This window comes from Notolepis coatsorum (assembly GCF_963971535.1).
Source record: "Notolepis coatsorum genome assembly, chromosome: 8".
Lineage (NCBI taxonomy): Eukaryota > Metazoa > Chordata > Actinopteri > Aulopiformes > Paralepididae > Notolepis > Notolepis coatsorum.
This window is the reverse complement of record NC_140172.1, coordinates 124,072,217-124,096,274: the sequence shown is the minus strand read 5'-3', so window position 1 is coordinate 124,096,274 and position 24,058 is coordinate 124,072,217. Positions and strand designations below refer to the sequence as shown.

Below are 24,058 nucleotides of genomic sequence, written 5' to 3'. Positions count from 1 at the left end.
TGGGTAACCTGGCGTAAAATCCTCTCTTGGCCTCCTGTTATTGATATATGGATATTGTACAGTATGTAGTTGGGGGGGTTGGAGAAATTACGACATCAACATCCAACACTGCGTTTTGGGTCTCAAATTGCGGTACAAAGCAAAAGTGAAAGACGGCTGGCTTGACCGCAGTTCCAATTTGGGAAATTTGCGGTACAAATCAAGGAGAATGTGTCTCGGGTAGCGAACTATACATAATATTATTATGTTCTCTCTCTGCAAATAGACTGCCCTATATCTCTGAAAACATCTGAGTGCACACCGCGAGAAGTATTCCTATAATGAACCAGGCTGAATTCATTCGGAAATTTTCCAAATGCTATTTAGGGTTTGACAATAATTACACTAATGTCGCTATTTTACAATGAACTATAGTGAATTACAGGTCATACAGAACATACAGAATTGTTGAAACTAATGCATGAAACTAATGAAAGCATAATGCCGTCCGTATGCAGTCTTAATATTCTACCGCTGGGCGCCAGGTACGCATGGTCAGAGCTGTGCGTATATATACGCACAAAGTCAAGCACACGTTCAAATTGATAACTCCCACACTTTGCTTAGAAATTATCGTATGCACGGGTTACGCACATATCTGTGCGTACGCACCATTGATAAATGAGGGCCCAGGAAGATGGTAACTGTCACTCTGTGCTCAGTGATGCAGTGAGGCACAGTGATGCATTGTATAGTCTGATGGCTGTTGGAATGAAGGACTTCCTGTGCCGTTCAGTGCTGCATTTAGGTAGTGTGAGCCTGGCACTGAACATGCTCCTCCTGTCAGCCAAGCATGTGTATAATGGGTGGGAGGGGTTTTCCCTGATGGCCTGGAGCTTAGTAAGGCTCCTCCTCTCCGCCACCCTCGCTAGGGAATCCAACTCCACCCCAACCACGATACTGGCAGTGCAGCAATTTTAGGAATTATATATATATAGCGCAAAGGACCTTTTGTAAACTCAAGCACTTTCGAGGTAAAAGTAAAACGCAGTACTTTCACGTATATTCCAGAACAGTTGACAGTTGAAAAAAAAATAAACTCTTGATTGATCTCAATTTCTCTTATTTAATTATTTCTTTTTGAACAAACAAGACTAAGAAAAAAAGTGATTTGTGATTTATTATACTTTATACTTATAGCACATGCATGAGTCTGGTCTCCTTTGAAAGGTAACATTCTTACACAATAAAGAAAAATCATCATGCAATTAAATGCATACATTTTTTTTACTTTTAATTCTTTCTGTAGTTAATTAATCGAAATTAATGCGATAAAGTCCCAGCCCTAATTTAAACTAAACCATGCCACAACGTGTTAACATGAGGTGTTTTCGGACCAAACTGTTCTGAGGAACTCCCTGAGAGTAACAACCCACTGGGGAGCTCCCCCGAGAGCTACATACCTTCAGGTTCTTTTTTCTGTTCACATTCCTCCAATAGGAACACTGAAGTGACATAAGCCAAGCCTACTTCTGCGTTCTCTCCCAGGAGAGTGGAGACGGACTGGGCTGGGCGGCGCATGCAAAGATCACACTAGATTGACGAACTTACAACTAATGATGAGAGTGCAAAAATGGCCAATCGCAAACTTAAACTTAACCTACAAATATGTGACTGTTCTGACAGCACGATATTGATTTTGAATGCATAGGTATTTCAACTAGACAAGGTTGACTCCGCATGTCGGTCTCTCCGGCCCTAAGCACAATGTGTGCCGCTGAGCAGAGCTGATAGCATGAACTTGACGTCTGGACCAATCACCTTATACTTATGTCACTCATGGTTCCTCTGCTAAGAAATCCCAGAAAACTGGGTACAGGAACTACGATCGTCCTCAGTTCCTGCACCGTGAACACAACAACAAGGGGGCTGCCAGCAGTCCCTGGAATATGACAAGACCAAAGACGCCTACCCGGTGCTACCAATCCCACTCAGCCATGGTAATCATGTGGCCAATGTACAGATACGTTCTTTTCTTGATCAATCCAGGACCAATACATATCCTCTGAGCTTGCCACAAGAGTTCAACCTCTGTATGCGAGACAAGGTGAAATGACCTCCACCTGCGTTTTAAATTATTCATACAGTATCTCAACCTCGGTGTTGTTCATTAGCAGAGAAACCCTGCAGTGAAAACTTGTTGTCGGAAGCCTCCTCAAAAACCTTGGCCGGCAGGCTGAGGGGACAAGCAAAATGTGTCGGCTTCCTTGTTATTGTGAGTGACAGCAGAACTCCTGCTGGCCAGTGCAAAGCCGCTGCGAGCCTTAATTAAGACAAATTAAGTTAGGGGGATAGTGTTTCACATGAGGGAAGTGGGAGCAGTCATTAAGTTAGTTTAAGAAAATAGCCACTGAAGTTTGCCTGCTTCATAAAAACACATACATTATTTGTATACTACTTGTTTTTATTCACGCTCTGAAACTTATAGAAGCAAACCATACAGAAATTTACATTTTGGTCCAAATTGTTTTTATTTATTTATGGGTAAGGTTTTTTAATAGGTTTTTAGGGGTATATTTCTTATTTGTATTAATTGTTTTCTATTGTATCTGATTCTTTTTTCTTTTCCCCCTGCGTGGTGGGCACACCCTCGCTTTACCCACAGGCTCTAACAAGTGCATGTTGTATCATGCACTCATACTCTCATACACCTACACACATCCAGGCATACACTCACCAGTACATTTTACTCACAGAAATATAAAGGACCGCAATGGAAATAAGCTGTAAGCTTTATTGTGTTTTTATCCTTTTGATAATGGTGAGCCTTATATGTGTGGCTATTATTCAGAAGTGCTGACTTGCCTTTTATCTCCCCTGGTACATCAAGACGTATTAACTAGTTTCCATTAAATATCCCCTTGATCAATGACGCAGGTTTCTCCTTCTCATACCGGCTGGAATATAGATTATAAACAATAACCCTGGATCATATTCTTCCACCCAGTGTTTCCCTGTGGGGCTAGTAGGCGGTGCCAGCAGGGGGCGCCGGTGGCAGGCAGAGAGTGTACGAGAGTGATGGAGGAGGAAGCAAGTCAACTGAGACGGAAGTGTGAGGAACCAGCCTCTTCGACATTGGACTTGGATGTGATCGGTCATGTCTAGACAGAGCCCCGTGTAGGACCACACGGGTGAACGTATTGAACTTGAGTATATTACGGGTTATCCTAGAAAGGTAAACGTAGTAGCGTGTTGCATGTTTTCCCACTGAATAACCCTAGCGATACAACGAGTTATCCTAGAAGAAATGTGATATAGCCAAGTGTGGCTTAAGTTAAAGATATTCCCTCTAGTGAGGCGCCCCGCCAGCGTGGCTTGAAGAAGACCGGTGTTTAGAGACACCCTGCGTCATTATATATTGCGTCTAGCAGGAGGGCTGTTTGGGACCCCAAGAGTAGCTTCAGTGTAAGTAGGGCAAGAGTAGAGCCGCGCGTCTACCCAGCACCGGCCATCAACAATCAGTCTTCGCCGGCGTTCGACGTCTGCCCTGCACCGGCTGTCTTCAGGCCATCACAGGAGTTCTTCCCGTCCAGCAGAGGTCGCCATCATCCAGCACGCGCTCTCAGCCCGATACTGCCCCCCTGCTCCAGCCCCGCTTGCTCGCGCCCGCGACGAGAACGTTCAACGCCATCTTGCTACCCCGAACAGTGGTGGCGCGGCGAGGACGCCATCTTGGTTGAGTACAATAGAGCGTCAGTGCTCCGGATCTTATTGCACAGTGTGGTGCGGCCTACGGGCGAAGCTAAACGTTGCTAAATCCAGTTCATAGGGGTACCCCATACACATTATATGCCGGCATTAGTATAGGACTTTTGTTTTGGTATAGTGGGCCCACATTTTTTATTTCCTTTGAGTGTGATAACATGTTGGTTCTTTGATAATAATTTCCCATCTAATCAACCCTTTCCCAGTGAGGAGGTTCCAGACCTGAGGTATTATTCCTACCATATAATTAAAGCCTGATAGAGGTATTATACCTGGTACTGACCCAGATGTGGGCGATGAGTCGAATACATTAAAGTATATTATTCCTGGTGCTAACACAGAGGTGTGTGTAGAATATACGGGAACATAAGGTATTGAGTTACAATTGAGCAGTAGTAGGATTTCATTCCGTTGGACCACTCCTATTAAGCTTTTGTATTCAACCGTACCAATTAACATAAAAACATTAGATGGGATTCTGTGTGCGTGTCCATTACTGTGCACAGTGTTAACTATTTTGGTGTGGGTAACGCTACTATAATTAACCCCTTCCTACTCCACCTTTCCCTTTTTATTGTAAGGTTTCTAGTGTCACTGAGGGAGGGTACTGCTTGCGGGGGGAACCAAGTTATTTATTTACAATTCAGTCACTAGGTGTGGGAGGGTTAAAGGAGTAATTGGGGAAGGTGATAGCGTGTTGGGGAGTACTGCTGACCGCCCTGCTGCAGGGGAGGAAGACCAGAGTACCAGACCAGGTTGGTAAATCCCGGGCCCCTTCCACTCACACTCTATCTATCTATCTATCTATCTATCTATCTATCTATCTATCTATCTATCTATCTATCTATCTATCTATCTATCTATCTATCTATCTATCTATCTATCTATCTATCTATCTATCTATCTATCTATCTATCTATCTATCTATCTATCTATCTATCTATCTATCTATCTATCTATCTATCTATCTATCTATCTATCTATCTATCTATCTATCTATCTATCTATCTATCTATCTATCTATCTATCTATCTATCTATCTATCTATCTATCTATCTATCTATCTATCTATCTATCTATCTATCTATCTATCTATCTATCTATCTATCTATCTATCTATCTATCTATCTATCTATCTATCTATCTATCTATCTATCTATCTATCTATCTATCTATCTATCTATCTATCTATCTATCTATCTATCTATCTATCTATCTATCTATCTATCTATCTATCTATCTATCTATCTATCTATCTATCTATCTATCTATCTATCTATCTATCTATCTATCTATCTATCTATCTATCTATCTATCTATCTATCTATCTATCTATCTATCTATCTATCTATCTATCTATCTATCTATCTATCTATCTATCTATCTATCTATCTATCTATCTATCTATCTATCTATCTATCTATCTATCTATCTATCTATCTATCTATCTATCTATCTATCTATCTATCTATCTATCTATCTATCTATCTATCTATCTATCTATCTATCTATCTATCTATCTATCTATCTATCTATCTATCTATCTATCTATCTATCTATCTATCTATCTATCTATCTATCTATCTATCTATCTATCTATCTATCTATCTATCTATCTATCTATCTATCTATCTATCTATCTATCTATCTATCTATCTATCTATCTATCTATCTATCTATCTATCTATCTATCTATCTATCTATCTATCTATCTATCTATCTATCTATCTATCTATCTATCTATCTATCTATCTATCTATCTATCTATCTATCTATCTATCTATCTATCTATCTATCTATCTATCTATCTATCTATCTATCTATCTATCTATCTATCTATCTATCTATCTATCTATCTATCTATCTATCTATCTATCTATCTATCTATCTATCTATCTATCTATCTATCTATCTATCTATCTATCTATCTATCTATCTATCTATCTATCTATCTATCTATCTATCTATCTATCTATCTATCTATCTATCTATCTATCTATCTATCTATCTATCTATCTATCTATCTATCTATCTATCTATCTATCTATCTATCTATCTATCTATCTATCTATCTATCTATCTATCTATCTATCTATCTATCTATCTATCTATCTATCTATCTATCTATCTATCTATCTATCTATCTATCTATCTATCTATCTATCTATCTATCTATCTATCTATCTATCTATCTATCTATCTATCTATCTATCTATCTATCTATCTATCTATCTATCTATCTATCTATCTATCTATCTATCTATCTATCTATCTATCTATCTATCTATCTATCTATCTATCTATCTATCTATCTATCTATCTATCTATCTATCTATCTATCTATCTATCTATCTATCTATCTATCTATCTATCTATCTATCTATCTATCTATCTATCTATCTATCTATCTATCTATCTATCTATCTATCTATCTATCTATCTATCTATCTATCTATCTATCTATCTATCTATCTATCTATCTATCTATCTATCTATCTATCTATCTATCTATCTATCTATCTATCTATCTATCTATCTATCTATCTAATTGGGAGGTGCTTTTATTATGAAATTATGCTGTTGTGCTTTTGTGGCGCTGTGCATTTCCATGAATGGAACAAAAAAAATGAAATATATGAAATATGAAATGAAAAATGAAATGAAAAATATATATATTAGTGCTGTCAGGTGATTAAAAAATGTATCTCATTAATTACAGGATTTGTAATTAATTAATCTAATTAATCACATTTTAATCGCATAACCATTTTAGGCCTGATATTTTATATTCTATAATCATATTTCAAATTGCATGTGTCCGGATGGCAGAATTCAGTACTGTATCTACAAAACCTTCTGTTTAATCATCTTCCATTTATTCATTTGCTTAGATTTTTCAGGTCTGGTCAATTTTACCATGGTGTTATTCACAGTAAAAAAATAAAAAAAAATGTTTTATTGATATTCTCATTTGGTTCATTACAATTTACTCAAGCCTAGTAACATACTGTACACAGTATTTCTGACACTGGGAATACAATCCCTGAGATCCATAGATGTCCCTAGAATCAGATACCAAGAACATGCAAATTGACCATTTAAAAAAAAAGTCTGTAAATGTTTATTTTACGTTTGAATGGAATTAATGAGATAAACAAATATATATATCATATGGGACGTTTTTCGGAATTTTTGCAACCGGCACTTTGGCGACCCCTAGTGGCTTGGGTGTGCATATTTTGTAAAACAATATATAGATCGAATTGAAGGCTTATTTGTTGCCTGTCGATAGCGACAAAATCCGACAAAATCCGTTCAGCGGTTCTCGAGTTACATGCCGGTATTTGAGGCTTGTGCAAAGTACACAGTATTGCGCAAAATACCACTCCCGACTCAGGCTGCAGTAGTTCCGTCGATCTAGATCCAATCTCGAAAATGATTGTGGATCATTGTAACCAATGAGTGTGGCTTTCCAATGATACCCCACATGGGAATCTAAATAAAATAAACAAAAAACACGAAGAAACACGAAAACAGGAAGAGCAAAACAGCCGGATTAATTGAAGTCTATGAGAAAACGGAGTTTTTCTTTGGACACAGTTTACCAAAATCACTCCTAATCACTCATTTCTGAATTGATCTTTATGAAATTTGGATATGTACTATCCAAATGTACTACATAAGGCTTCAGGCTATGGCTCTGTCTGGATTTGTAAGCCATACCACCTTCTGGGGAAATAGTAAATACTACCTCTGAACTACTAACACTACAGAAAAACTTGAGTAACAAATTTGTTTACAACTCAAGTTCAGACCTATGTTACTCTATTACTTTAGCACTAAAAGTAAATTTTCTTTCTGGAATCAGAAACTTCAGAATGTCATCATTCAAAAGAGACCAGGCTCATGCATGTGCTATAAATATGGTTGTTTTGGTTTGCAAACAAAGTATGCAGTCCTCAAGTTCAACTTCAAAAATTGCCACTTTTCTGCCCGCTTGTTAAGTTAATTTTGAGTTAATTTTCATAACGCAATAATTTGCTGTGTAATTAATTAATCTAATTAACGCGATAAACGGACAGCCCTAATATATATACAATAGTCTCTCATTGGTTTATAGCATTGACTGCTGGACGTATTTAGTGTATACACAATATTTACCACAGTGTAAGTAGTCTGTCATTTACCTCGCTACAACTCGCTACGGTGCATGTCATACTGCCAGTGACTGATTGTGGTAAATGGCCGGATAAACCAGCGTAAACCCCCATCTAAAACTCAAATGTGATTTTGTGTACATGATTCTTGCTGTGGCCTACTCCGCGAGACGTGATTAATACCCCCGCGCTCACCTGCACATTCTATATTTACACCACATCTCATTGAGCATGATTGTTTTGGGCAATTTCTGCATCGGAACAAATGCTCAACTGTTACATAAGCTGTGCCACAAAGCTCCGCCAGGCACTCATCACTCAAACTAGGATCCAGACAAAGATCCTATAAGCTGTCGCTGTGAAAACTCAACAATGACAACAAGAAAACTCTACTGCATGGCGGCCACACGCCATGACCTTTACAGCTCCACTCTAATTCCCCTGAACCGGGTCAAAGGTCAAAATGGTTTCTGAACAGAGTTTAGATCGGAGGCGAACATCTCCCAATCTCCCCTTCATCGATCCACACACCTCCATTATGGGGGCATTTTCTTTGCCATTTTCTCCCCAATTTAGTCGTTATACCAAACCTGGTTGTTGTGCTTTCCTCTGTTGGTCTGGGGAGGGTGTATCACATGCTTCCACTGATACATGTGGAGGCGCCAGCTGCTTCTTTTCACCCGACAGCAAGGAGTTTCACTGGGAGAGAGTGTAATGAGCACAAACAGGCGCCCCCACCGACCAGTAGGAGTCGCTGACGCAACGGTCAGGATTGATACACATCACCGGCTTCCCACCCGCAGACACTGTCGATTGCATTCGTAGGAGAACGACCAAGCCGGAAGTACTGCTGCCCGGGTATCTGCGGTGGTAGGGAAAGTGGCCGTTTTTCCCCCCACCCCCCTCTCTCTCTCTCATAACTAAATGCAGGTCATTCTTCAATCAGCGAGATTGCCCTCTCTTCTAATGCGAGGGATGGAAGGATGGCTGGACGGCTGGATTTGAGGCGGGTAACGAAGCTGGACGGCTGGATTTGAGGCGGGTAACGAAAGGAAACGTTGCTTCAGGTAAACACAGAGCAACGCTAGAGCCACAACGGCAGCCCTCACAGGCCACCATACTTACGTAACCGAGGATGACAGGTCGAATTTGTGACTTCCAAAGAAGCACAATGGCACTCAAAAGAAATGGCCCCGGTCGTCCATCACTCTGCTTCGGGACGTTCAGAGAGTCCCTGCTGGGCTCCGCCCACACTGATGGTTTTGCTTCATACTCTCATGTTATATCAAACTGTGCAGCGTTGGAATTATGGCAGTATTGTTAGTCACTCTACGGCTAAGCAATAATACATGAGGGGGAGTGCTGTAGGGAGATTCTGGCACTGCGGTGCTGCAATAGAAGGATCGGGGCTAAAGGGCCGACTGCCATCCGCACAGCAGTGCCAAGATCATGGTACTTAACACATTCGGGGCCAGACCCGAGAAAAGTCGGGTTAACTCACCATGCTTTGGGCGCCAAACCCGAGAAAATCCGGGTTTTAATCGTTATTTCTTTTATTAGCTATATCCATTCATTTTTCATCCATCCAGCCTGATGTTATCATTGGGAATGGGTCTGAGCTCGCAAAGGGCAAATACCGCCGGCTAACACCTCCCGGCTGGTATTGCACATCATTGGAATCCCTCTGGCTGGGGCTGTGCATCGATCTAAGAAGTCCGGTCCAGGTTTTACTTCTCGGGCATGCAGTATCGTTATAACAGATGGACTGGGGACACTCGGAGCAGCGTGGATTATGTGTTTTGGACATATAACATTGGATCAATAAACGTGATCAATATTTGGAATGGCGATCAGGAATTGGATTAATCTTTTTGCACAACATCAGATGTGAGGTAAGTAGTCTATGTTACGAATCTTGGGTTAATCCGATGTTTCTTTCACCGCCATCGGTGCGCGCGCGCGCGCGCGCGCGTGTGTGTGTGTGTGTGTGTGTGTGTGTGAGGTTCGCGCCAACCAAAGTACGGAGAAGCGATTTTTCAGACACCGCTTCTGTTCGTGCATGATGACACATATCGATAATCTAGCGTTTATTTGAAAACTATTCATAAATCAAGCGACATATGGCACGATGTCTAAGGAAATACACTGAAGCTCGATTTGCTGGAGTTTATTGAGATTAGACAGAACGCTCTAGAAATATATTCATATTCATCACGGTATAAAACGGAAATGTATGTATGAAAAATTATATATATATATATATATATATATATATATATATATATATGCTATTATATTTAATATATTTTAAGCACTCGCAAATAAGTCCTATCCTACATTGGATAAAGCACTGGCGCTGAAGGGCCATCAGCGCCCTCTGCTGTTTGCCCCCAATTAGTTAATGGTCTCATGGTTGCATTCATAATGATAATAATAACAACTTGGATTTATATAGCGCCTTTCAAGAATCCAAGGACACTTCGAATTAAAGTATGTTATTGTGATTTGTTCAAAATGACCATGGTGTGACCTTTGCAGGGATCAGTACCAAACGGGGATTCCTAAGTCTGCAGTATGCGATTTGTAGGCCAGGACATACATTTGAGTTTATTAATTTAGAGTGGTGTTTAGACACAGATTTCAGAGCTTACCCAAGGCCACTCTGGCAGCGGAGGCGTCGTAGTTGATCCAAAAGGAGACCCAGGATAGGATGGTGATCAGGATGGAAGGCATGTAGGTCTGCAGGATGAAGTAACCAATGTTTCTCTTCAGCTTGAAGCTCAGAGACAGACGAGGGTAGGAACCTGGAGAGAGAGAGAGGGAGAGGGAGAGAGAGAATGAAGGGGATAGAGACAGGGAGGGGAGTGAGAAAGAGAGACCGTGAGAGAGAGATAGAGAGACAAAGGGAGAGGGGGGAAGAGTTTTTGATTGATTGATTGAAAATGTTATTAACATATTGCAGAATGGGTACAGTACAGTACAGCTCAATACAAAACAACTGCTAAGAGGATGCATAGAGTGATAGAGAGAGGGGAAGGGGAGTGAGAAAGAAATATGGATACAGTAGGCGAGAGAGAGAGAACAAAATAGCATAGAATGGGTGCAGTAGGGGTCCAGGTAAAACTAGAGATCCTCTCTATCTCCTCATTGGGGGACTTTTGTTGATAGTTGTTTCCCCCACAGTACATGCTGACACCAGGACTACTGAAATAGTGAATGGACCACTCATGTTCACCTAATATTTTCCAATGGGCCCGTTTGGGCAATATATCAATATGTATCATTTAACGTCTCTGTTATGTTATCTGTATGATATTTACATTATTATTATTATTATTATTATTATTATTATTATTATTATTATTATTATTATTATTATTATTATTATTATTATTATTATTATTATTATTATTATTATTATTATTATTATTATTATTATTATTATTAAATTATTTTATTTTTAAACAAAAAGGTTATTGGTGATCATGATGTGGAGTAGGCTTATTATGATGGAGATTGAGAGACATATTGTAAGGTTTGGTTCTTTCCCCATCTAGTGTTGTTGGATCGTTTTGATATATTATCAGCATTCGCCGTTCCTTCCTTGCCTGCTGTTTTTCCCTGTGCTTTGCCTCCCAGGATATTCAAGAAGTATTCCGCTTGGACAACCCGTTCCCCGTGGCGACGCGCTCGCCCTGTTTGATCCTGCTCTCTTTACGCACAGCGCCTGGGTGAGTTTTGCAAGACTGTCTTTGACCCTATCGTTTTTCGTGTGTGTTAAACACTGAAGAGATCCTGCTTTTTGTCAGACTGTCACTCACCCTGTGCCTGCTTTTTGGATTGTTCATTTGGGATTATATTTGCTTGAACATCGCTCACTGTGTGTATTCACACCGAAGATATTATCACTTGGATTATTATTGGGACTTCGCTCACTGTGTGTATTCACACCGAAGATATTATCACTTGGATTATTATTGGGACTTCGCTCACAGTGTGTATTAGCACCGAAGATTCTATCACGTGGATTTGTTGTTGGGACATTACTCACAGTGTGTATTTACACCGAAGATTCAGTCACTTGGATTACTCTGTTTTGGGACAAGTCACTTCTCCTGTCACCTGCTCTGTTCCCAACTGTACTCTGAGCTAACCCGCTCCCTCTCTCCCTCTCGGTCCCGTTTACCACCTCGGAGAGCTGCCGAGAGGATTCTGCAGTGCGGCTCTGACGTCACCGTCTGATTCCTCAGACGAACCATCCCGGGAGAAGCTGCAGAGCAGCAACATTCTTCTATGCTTGTATCCCAGTCTTTGTTTGTTCTCAACCAAGTTTATGCTGCTATTTAGTGAAATTAAACAAGCCCTTGTTTTTGGCAACTCTGAAACAACTCTCTTTGTGTCGTAGCGTTTGGGGTCGGTGTCAAACCATAACATTACGATCCAACCAATGACGACCCCAGCCGACACAGAGAGAGTCGTCACCTTGGGCATCGAGGGGGTGGTAAGGCGTGCCCTATGCTTCCATCGCGCTCCAGGCAATGTACCGGTTAATCGTCTCTTCGTCCCCGACTCAGTCCGGTCCCGGGTCCTCCAGTGGGGCCATACCAGCCGGTTCGCCTGCCACCCGGGCGTTCATCGCACGTTCTCCTTCCTGGCTCATCGATTCTGGTGGCCCACCATGAGGAACGACGTCAAGAGGTTCGTACTGGCCTGCGCGGTCTGCGCCCGCAAGAGAGTCAGCACAGCCGTGGCAGTCCAGAGAGAATCAACCAAGGAACACAGCCAACAGCTTGATGCGGCTGCAGCTGCTGTACAGGAACTCCGAGAGCAGGTCCTGCTTATTCAGGGGTCCCTGGGGGCTCTGGCTAGCCAGCAGGCAGGTATTCTCCTTTACTTACAAGCGCTGAGTGAGACCATTAACACCTTGCTTGTAACCCCACTTCCTTCAGGAGCCTCGGCCGGAGCATCACCCGCAGCCCTGGCAGGCCCCGCGCTTCCCGATCCCGCACCTCGGGAACCCCGTCTCTCCGAACCACGGCTGTTCGACGGCAACCCCGAGGATTGTGCCACATTCATCATGCAATGTGAGTTGGTTTTTCGTCATCAACCCAGTCGATTCACTTCAGAAGGAGCCCGAGTGGCCTATATGACAAACTTGCTCTCAGGCCGGGCAGCCCAGTGGGTCACTTCCTCCTGGGCAATGGATGCAGACTTTTGTTTCTCCTATCCAGACTTTGTGGCTGAGCTCCGCAGGGTGTTCCACCATCCAGCCCGTGGTCTGGACCCTGGAGCCCGGTTGGGTACCTTCCGGCAGGGGAGCGGCGGGGTAACAGACTACGTCCTGGAGTTTCGACTGGCGGCGGTGGAGAGCGGTTGGAACGACCAAGCATTTCGTCTTACCTTCGTGAGGGGGCTCAGTGACGCAGTCAGGGACCAGCTCGCGACCCGGGAGGAACCTGATTCCCTCGAGGACCTGTTCAGCCTCGCCATTCGCATCGACGGACGCCTCCAGGAGAGAAGACGTGGGAGAACCCGACGGGGACCCCCAGACGTACCCCCCGAGGACCACGACCTCGAGGAGGTTTTCAGTACCCCAGACGTACCCCCCGAGGACCACGACCTCGAGGAGGTTTTCAGTACCCCAGACGTACCCCCCGAGTACCACGACCTCGAGGAGGTCTTCGTTGAGTCCAGGGCTCAGGTCTCTCCGCCTCACCGGCCTTACGACTGTGCCATCGACCTCCGCTCAGGGGCTCCCTTTCCCGGCGGCCGCCTCTACAGTGCTGACCGTCCTGCCCCCTCCGTGACTGGTGGGTTTGTTCCCTCCCGAGCCGTTACCAAGGAGGAACCCATGCAGCTGGGACGCAACCGCCTTAGCCCGGCCGAACGGGAGTCCAGGCTCAGGTCCGGCCGTTGCCTCTACTGTGGCCGGGATGGACACCGTGTCTCCAATTGCCCTACCCGGCCAAGAGGACCAGGCTCGCCGGGACCCCGGGAGATCCTGGTGAGCCGTTTTTCCTGTTCCTTTACCCGTGCACCACCTAACCGTCTGGCGGACGTCACCCTAGCCTGGGCGGACCAGCGGGCGACGGTGGGTGCACTCATGGACTCTGGTGCTGATGTTAGTTTCATGGACGTTGGGTTTGCCACCCGGGCCAACATTCCACTTGAGGACCTCGAGAGGCCCTTGGAGGTCTTCGCGCTGGATCATCGCCGCCTGGCTGACGTCACTCAACGCACCTGTCCAGTCCTTCTCACCGTTGCTGGTGACCACGTTGAGAGGCTCCAGTTTTTCGTCACCAGCTCTCCCCTTGTCCCTGTGGTCCTGGGCAGGCCCTGGCTCGCGCTGCACGAGCCCCACATCGCCTGGTCCTCCGGTACCATCAAGGGGTGGAGCTCCTCCTGTCGTGCCCAGTGTCTTCAGGTGCCGTCCAGCCCCCTCACCGGATCCCAGTCCCCGTCTCCGGCCTCCCTCGCCGTTCCTCTGTCCCCGTGCCCGGCCTCCGCTGTCGGGCCCCAGTCCCCGTCTCCGGCCTCCCTCGCCGGTTCTCTGTCCCTGTGCCCGGCCTCCGCTGTCGGGCCCCAGTCCCCGTGCCCGGCCTCCGCTGTCGGCTCCCAGTCCCCGTCTCCGGCCTCCCTCGCTGGTCCTCTGTCCACGTCTCCGGTCCCCCTCTCCGGGCCTCTGTCTTTGTCCCCCTCTCCAGTGCCCCTGATCGCCGGCTTCCTTCGGTCCCGTCCGGGCAGGCCGGGGCCGAGTGGGTCGCCGGGTGGCTCCCGTGGAGGGGGGGGTACTGTAAGGTTTGGTTCTTTCCCCATCTAGTGTTGTTGGATCGTTTTGATATATTATCAGCATTTGCCGTTCCTTCCTTGCCTGCTGTTTTTCCCTGTGCTTTGCCTCCCAGGATATTCAAGAAGTATTCCGCTTGGACAACCCGTTCCCCGTGGCGACGCGCTCGCCCTGTTTGATCCTGCTCTCTTTACGCACAGCGCCTGGGTGAGTTTTGCAAGACTGTCTTTGACCCTATCGTTTTTCGTGTGTGTTAAACACTGAAGAGATCCTGCTTTTTGTCAGACTGTCACTCACCCTGTGCCTGCTTTTTGGATTGTTCATTTGGGATTATATTTGCTTGAATACACTGTGTGTATTCACACCGAAGATATTATCACTTGGATTATTATTGGGACTTCGCTCACTGTGTGTATTCACACCGAAGATATTATCACTTGGATTATTATTGGGACTTCGCTCACAGTGTGTATTAGCACCGAAGATTCTATCACGTGGATTTGTTGTTGGGACATTACTCACAGTGTGTATTTACACCGAAGATTCAGTCACTTGGATTACTCTGTTTTGGGACAAGTCACTTCTCCTGTCACCTGCTCTGTTCCCAACTGTACTCTGAGCTAACCCGCTCCCTCTCTCCCTCTCGGTCCCGTTTACCACCTCGGAGAGCTGCCGAGAGGATTCTGCAGTGCGGCTCTGACGTCACCGTCTGATTCCTCAGACAAACCATCCCGGGAGAAGCTGCAGAGCAGCAACATTCTTCTATGCTTGTATCCCAGTCTTTGTTTGTTCTCAACCAAGTTTATGCTGCTATTTAGTGAAATTAAACAAGCCCTTGTTTTTGGCAACTCTGAAACAACTCTCTTTGTGTCGTAGCGTTTGGGGTCGGTGTCAAACCATAACACATATCCTCTTATAATGTGTGTTTGTACTTGTCTGTGTTTTTGTACGTGTCCTTTATTTATTTTTTGTTGTGTGCTATGTGTTCTGATTCTGTATTACATTGCACAAAATGTGGGACCCTCTCGGAAACGAGATACTGTATCTCAATGTGGCTTTCCCAATAAAGAATTTCAATATATATGATACACAATTAAGTCGTCTAACTGAATGATTACAAGTACATTTCAACTTGTACATTCTCACACTATGAGTTCTGAAATAGATTACAATGTAAATACAGATTGTCACACCTAGAAATTAATCTAAATTGTATTCACTGTATCTATGGTTATCAGAATTCCCATTATCTTGCAGTCCCTACGATGGACGTGAAATGGATTATCTAGCCTGTAATTTTCCATACCTTGATATTGTCCTTCTGGATATTATATTTCTTTCATATCGCTCAGCAGTATCTCCCCCTTGTTTTCCAGGTTTAACAGCAGGGAAACACTCGGCAGAGAGTCATATTGTCTCCTAAGCATCCCGACGTCAGCACTCCCCGGGCTTCCTGTGTTCATATTCATACACTACAACGTACGAGGGCCGGATCCGTTGTCCGTCGAGGACTCTTTTTGCTTATCCGTGCTCTATTTGAAAAGGGCCAACGGCGGGGCGTCAGCGCAACACCTTCACGTCCTCAGGGGAAATCTGCTGCACCTCAGTATGAGACGTGTTATCAAATCAAAACAACTGAGGGGAAGGAGGAACATCAAGAGGAGCCTGTGTGGATGACTGTACATGTAACAGCAGGAGCAGGAGGAGGAGGAGGAGCAGGAGGAGGAGGAGAAGCCGGGAGATACAATACTAAGCACATGAGGACACCCCCCCCCCCCCCCAAAAGCACCCCCTCAGAATGTCACCACTTAGCTTTGCCTTTTCACTTAGCTAAGGGTTAGCAGGGGCACGTGTGCATCACTGAGTGGTTTCCTCAAGAGCTGAAGAGGTGCGGAGGAGCAGCCACGAGGCCTTGTTATTCATAAGGCAACGAGGACGGTTGCTTGTGCTTATAGTGAAAGATGGCAGTTGTATTGGCTAAATGCCAAGTGGTTTCTGCTGACTTCTGCTTCTCCCAGCGACCCGGGGGTCAGTCCTTCCCAGTGTGAGAGAGACAGCACAAGGGGAATACCCCCACCCTCCATTCCTCTGCATAATAATAGTAATAGAGTACCACACACACACACACACACACACACACACACACACACACACACACACACACACACACACACACACATACACCCTTTTTATTTATTTTTTATTTAACCTTTATTTATCCAGGCAAGCAATTAAGAACAAATTCGTATATACAAAAGCAGCCTTTTGTGTACACATGTGCACGCACACATACATACATACATACATACATACATACATACATACATACATACATACATACATGACGTGCATCAGTAAAGTGAATATGGTATTTGTGCTCTTGCTCTGTTTGAATAGGTGGAGAGAGTGGTTAACTGTATTATAATAGTAAATAGAAAAATATGTTGGGACTTATAGGAACCCAAGGGGGACAAAGTAGACTACCCTGGTACTTTGATTAATGTATACTCAGTAGATAGTAAATTATTATAACACTACCTCTTGCATACTGCACCTCATGTGACACTGTGAATAATGTGAATATTCCTCAGCTAGTCAGATAGTAAATTATATTGACCATATTGATCAAATTGTTTACACTGCCTGTGTTGTCTTTTACTACCTGTATACTGTGTTGTTTTACTACCTGTACCCCTCCCCCCCTCCCCCCCATGCTGCTATGATGCCTGAATTTCCCCAAGGGGATCAATAAAGGAATATCTTATCTTATCTTATCTTATGTTGTGCTCTTGCTTTTTTCTTTTTGAAGGTGGAGAGAGTATAGCATTGCTAGTGCCACAACAGTTTTATTTGAGGTTCATAACAGTACATTGTACTAAGCAATTGTTGGCTCATTAGTTTGTGATTCACATGCACTAAAATTCACCAGAATGCAGGAAATTAAGTCTTTGTAACAAAGATTTTCCGGGTGGGGGACCCCAGAACCCCCGCTTAAAAAGTGGCCTGATTGGGGCTATATTTCGTGCTACATCTCCCGGTATGAATTATTTCCCCAGTCCGGCCCTGCATGCATGCATGCATACATACATACATACATACGTACGTACGTACGTACGCACGCACGCACGCACGCACGCACGCACGCACGCACGCACGCACGCACGCACGCACACACACACACACACACACACACACACACACACACACACACACACACACACACACACACACACACACACACACACACATACATACATACATACATACATACATACATACATACATACATACATACATACATACATACATACATACATACATACATACATACATACATACATACATACATACATACATACATACATACATACATACATACATACATACATACATACAGTACATACACAAACATGCACATGCACACACACACAAAGTAAGGGGATATTATTCTCAGAGAGCGTGACCTCTTAAACACCTGGTCCTGGTTCATGATCACGCTGATCTCCCAGACCTCCTGGGTGTCTCTAGCTTCATTCGGAGAAGAGAGGCAGAAAATAGGAACCCGTTCAAGCGCAGCACAGCTACAAATCATCATCTCTAGGTGTCTGTGGACATTAAGTAAAATGTTGATTCTCGTGAGGAGTGGTTGTAGAGAGAGGGAATAGGCAGAGGGGCTAAACAGAGGGCTAAACCGATGACCGCAGATTCTTTACCTGGGCCATGGCTGTGTTCAATGACTTCCATTTGAATTTACTTCAATTCCATCGACAAAGCAAAAGTATACAGTAGGTTCAATGAAAAATGGACTTGCTCCCAAGAGGAGTACAATGCAAACATGTATCAAATAACACTTCCTAGCCTCCTATATATCTCATGAAGCCTTGATGACCGAGTGACTGATGGCCGGACCTGAAAACACCACGTGATGCCCTTGGCTGTACTACACCCTCACGTATTCTTCCTTCGCCAAAGGACATAGTTGAGTCAATATTTGTGACTTTTGAACTTTTGAACATTGCAACACTGTCTCCTACAGCTAGAAATCAGAGAGACAACCCTCCAATCTGTGATGTCACTGGGATGTACAATATGGGGCTGCTCCATAGACCACGAGCGGGGCTCTGACTTTACGAGACCATGAAATGTCTGTTTGCGCTCTTTAACCTCGGGCAGGCAGAAAGGTGGCAATTTTTTTTTTTACTTGAACTTGAGGACTGCATACTTCTTTTGCAAAGCTTAGATTTATACTTTATACTTATAGCACTTATAGCAAAAAAGGATAATCACTTTTAGTGATAATGAAATAGTAACATAGGTTTGAACTTGAGTTGAACTTGAACTTGTGTACTCACATTGTTCTTTAGTGGTTGCAAGATTCCCGATTCCATTATTCCAGCATAGAGGTATGAGCTGGAAAACACTGCGGTTCCATCGCCTGAAGTCTTATGTAGTACAGGTCCAAATTGCATACAACCACAAAAAATGGTGCTGCTACTGTACGTCCGGCTGCCTCTCTGTGTGCTCCGTCGAGACTGTGCTTACTTTTGTTAATTTTTATAGTTTTAAGAGTTTTGTTTGTACCAACGGTTGGTGCATTTAATGTGTATGACCGGCAGTCACTCATAGACATTGGATTAAGGAACCCTTACCAACTGGATTGCTCTCTGGATTGGCTCGCAGAACAGCAACAATGGCCTGCTGAGATCTTGGGTAAAAAGAACATCGGCCCACGCAACAAAGGAGGCAGACGGCGAGGAAGGAGAGCTGGTGTCCGAGAAAGACTGCGATCCAGGAGGCACAAAACGCCATTGCCCAGCATATTGTTGGCCAATGTGCAATCAATCGAAAATAAACTGGAAGACATCAGAGCTAGGATTCAATTCCAAAGAGACATTAGGGACTGTAATGTTCTCTGCTTCACCGAGACGTGGTTGACGCCGGACGTCCCAAACCACGCCATTCAACCGGCCGATCACTTCTTCATCCACCGTAAAGATCGCACAGAGGAAGATTCCGTAAAAAGCGGGGAGAATTCTCCCGAGATAATTAACGTCAGTCATTCTGATCGGAGTGTATATTCCCCCCCACGCTAACACTGGAGTCGCGCTTTCCATGCTTCACGACGAGGTAAACAAACTCCAAGCAGCTAGCGTTGACGCTGCTATTGTGGTTGCGGGTGATTTTAATAGCGCTAATCTGAGAAAAGTGTTGCCAAATTTCTATCAGTGTGACTTGCTCCACCAGAGGCGGGAATATCCTAGACAATTGCTACGCAATTTAAGAGCGGGTACAAGTCTCAAGCTACTAGTCCTTTCGGCAAATCAGACCATGACACCATCTTTCTTTTACCGGAGTACAGACAAAGTCTCAAGCGCGCCCCTGTAGTAATGCGAGAGGTTAAGCGCTGGACTGTGGAGTCAGAGGGACAGTCTGCACTTGAATGTACAGAGTGGAGTGTGTTCCGCGACAACACAGATAATATTAATGACTACACGGAAACAGTGCTAGACTTTGTTTGTACTTTAGTAGAAGAAACAATCCCCTCTACCACAATTAGAGTTTACCCAAACCAAAAGCCCTGGGTAGACAAATCCGTCCATGAGGCTCTGAAAGTGCGCACCTCAGCATACAATGCCGGGCTTGTGACAGGCAACATGAATGACCACAAGGTGGCGAGATACAACGTAAGGAGGACAGTAATGGAGGCAAAGCGGCGCTACAGAGATAAAATTGAACTTCAATATGAACAGGCTGACTCTAGAGGTATGTGGCAGGGCCTCAGAACGATGACAGATTACAAAGGCACCTCCCTCAAGCTGAACAGTGACATCCAATTGGCAAATGATCTCAATACCTTCTATGCAAGGTTTGAGGCTGTGAATAACAACACCAGCCTACAAACCACTGCAATGGAAGGGGGGGGGGGCACTGCCGATGGAGACTCAGTGTTCAGGATAACAGAACATGAGGTGAGGAGGACCTTTAAGAAAGTGAATATCAGGAAGGCAGCAGGACCGGACGGTATCCTAAAAGTCTGTGCCGACCAACTGGCCCCGGTATTCACTGACATGTTTAACCTGTCCTTAGAACAGACTGTCATCCCCACCTGTCTGAAGAAGTCCACCATTATCCCTGTACCCAAAAAATCCAAGCCCGCTTGCCTAAACGACTACCGCCCTGTAGCTCTCACCTCCATAGCCATGAAGTGCTTTGAGAAGCTAGTGAAGGGCTACATCTGTTCCTCCCTCCCCATCAACCTGGACCCCCTGCAATTTGCATACCGCCCCAACAGGTCCACGGAGGACGCCATAGCCCATGTGCTGCACACAGCAGCATCACACCTGGACAAGAGGCAGGGGAACTATGTGAGAATGCTATTCATCAACTACAGCTCAGCATTCAATGCATAGTCCCCTCCAAACGCATAGCCGAGCTCAGGGACCTGGGCTTGAACTATGACCTCTGCCAGTGGGTCTTGGACTTCCTGACGGGCAGACCCCAGGTGGTGAGAGCAGGCAACTGCACCTCCTCATTCATCACTCTCAACATAGGGGCCCCCCAGGGCTGTGTTCTGAGTCCCCTCCTCTACTCGCTGTACACACATGACTGTGTGGCACAGCGGAACAACAACACAATCATCAAATTTGCTGACGACACAGTAGTGGTGGGCCTGATCTCTGCAAATGACGAGAGGGCCTACCTGGAAGAGGTAAATGTTCTAGCGGGATGGTGTCAAGAGAACAGCCTCTCCCTGAACGTCAGCAAAACAACACTCCCCCCCCACCCCCCCCTCCCTCATCTTTCTCTGCCGAAGACTTTGCGATCTTCTTTGAGGAAAAAGTGGAGAACATCCGCAGCTCCTTCTCCCAACCCCCACCCATTCCAAATGCTGAATCGAGAACCTCATCCTTCACTCTGTCATCTTTCTCTCCCATTACAGAAGCAGAGACCCTGACACTGGTAACGTCGAACCGTCTGACTACTTGCCAGCTGGACCAGCTACCCTCCCCACTCCTCCAGACCATAGCACCAGACATCCTCCCATTCCTAACTGCAACCATCAACTCCTCACTCAACTCGGGGTTGGTCCCCTCCTCCCTAAAACAAGCCAGAGTCACGCCGCTCATAAAAAAACCAACCCTGAACCCTACCGTCATAGGCAACTACCGTCCTGTCTCTCTTCTCTCCTTCCTTTCTAAAACACTTGAACGTGCTGTATCCAACCAACTTACTGCTTATCTCTTACAGAATGACCTCCTAGACCCTAATCAGTCAGGCTTCAGGACTGGTCACTCCACAGAGACAGCCCTCATTGCGGTCACAGAGGCACTTCACTTAGCAAAAGCGAAAGGCCTCTCCTCTGTCCTGATTCTCCTAGATCTATCTGCAGCCTTCGACACAGTCAACCACCAGATCCTCCTTGCGGCCCTCGCAGGAATGGGAGTGGCTGGCTCTGCGCTGACATGGCTGTCATCATACCTCAATGACCACTCCTACCAAGTGTCATGGAGAGGGACCCTGTCGGCCACCCGCCCCCTGCGGACGGGTGTCCCCCAGGGCTCGGTTTTAGGACCCCTTCTCTTCTCCCTCTACACTAAATCACTGGGTAACATTATCACGTCTCATGGTTTCTCCTACCATTGTTATGCCGACGATACTCAACTCTTCCTCTCCTTCCCTCCCTCAGATATCCACGTCTCTGAGCGGATCTCGGCCTGTCTGTCCGACATCTCCGCCTGGATGACGTCCAACCACCTCAAACTGAACCTAAGCAAAACAGAATTGCTCCACCTGCCGGCCAAATCCTCCCCCCTAACCGACCTTTCAATCACAGTCAAGAATGCAGCTGTGACTGCGTCCCCGACCGCCAAGAACCTTGGTGTTGTCCTCGACGACCAGTTGAACTTCTCTGCTCACATCGCAGCGACGACCAGAACCTGCCGATTCCTCCTGAGCAACATCAGAAGGATCCGCCCCTTCCTGACAAAAGAAGCCACCCAACTCCTCGTCCAATCAACAGTCATCTCCCGCCTCGACTACTGCAATGCACTGCTCGCTGGCCTCCCGGCCACTGCCACTAAGCCTCTTCAACTCATTCAGAACGCAGCGGCCCGCCTGATCTCAAACCTACCGAAGTCGGCCCATGTCACCCCACTTCTTAGGGACCTGCACTGGCTCCCCATTGCTGCACGAATCCGCTTCAAGGCCCTCGACCTAGCATACCGTGCGGCAAAGGGAACCGCTCCCGCCTACCTCCGGTCAATGGTCTCTAACTACACACCCTCAAGACCCCTACGCTCTGCATCTTCTGGCCGCCTCAGACCTACTCCTATCCAAGCTCCGGGAGGGTCATCAAAGAGAAGTCGCCTATTCTCAGTCCTTGCCCCACAATGGTGGAATTAACTACCCACCCCAGTTAGGACAGCCGAATCACGTCCAATCTTTCGCCGTCGACTAAAGACGCACTTCTTCAACCATTATCTGAATTAAAAAAAAAAAAAAAAACTATAAAAAGAAATCTAACCCTAACTAACCGTACTGTCATGCACTTGTCCTAATAAACTAACCTACACTGTTGTGAAGGGCCAGATTAAACCGAATATATATATTTATTTGTGTATATATATTTAATTGTATTTGTATGTTCTCTAGTATTCCCTGATATCCCTTGTATATTCCTTGTACAATATGCATTGAGTATCCATTCTAGCCTACTGAACATCCCATAATGGTCTCCATTCTACTATTGGTCGAGACCTTGGTGCCAGGCTGCCATACCCCCCAGACCCAGTTCAAACGTACCGCTCAACATGTACGAACAGGTCCTAGTTCCGCGTAGGAATCTGGCTACCGCACCACTAACGGTACTATTTGTTCATAGTGCGTATATATACTGCGCTACTAAAGTAGGACTTCCTTTTTAGTCCAGTTTCTTACCCTCCAATAGAGTGACAGACGTAAAGCCTCCCCGCGACGCCACGTGTGGGAGTAAGGCCAAGTTCGGCCTACCATCGGTATTGAGACATCGTGTATATTAATATTTGAATAGTCATATTTGGCACTATATCGTCGAGTTGGACGTAGTCTATTAAGCTAATAATAGTCTGTTAATATATAGTGCTTCGTGCGGTGAGAATACTACCGTAGTCAGCACCCCATCGTTTCGGGCAGAGAACTGGCTGCTTATCCAGGATGGTCGACCCCATGTGAGACTGCATCCGAGGAGCCCCAGAGCCGACGAGCGAGTGGACCTGTATACCGGATTATTCTACCGACGACAGCCCGCCTTCCCAGGCACGGATTATGCTTTGTGTACAGTGATTATTCCATGGATAAAGACCCCCGACACTGCCGTGTGTTGGAACCCCCC

General features: G+C 45.1%; 1 protein-coding gene across 2 annotated transcripts in view; it reads right to left on the bottom strand.

Moving 5' to 3' along the window:
- The window catches only part of gabrb2b (gamma-aminobutyric acid type A receptor subunit beta2b), a gene marked incomplete at both ends in the record, with an annotated part of 205,764 nt that overhangs the window by 10,686 nt on the left and 171,020 nt on the right, over positions 1–24,058 (bottom strand). For both annotated transcript variants that reach the window (XM_084319785.1, XM_084319786.1), the window contains one exon: positions 10,553–10,705. In XM_084319785.1, the coding sequence (XP_084175911.1) occupies positions 10,553–10,705 (153 nt within the window). The remainder of the gene's footprint in view (positions 1–10,552; positions 10,706–24,058) is intronic.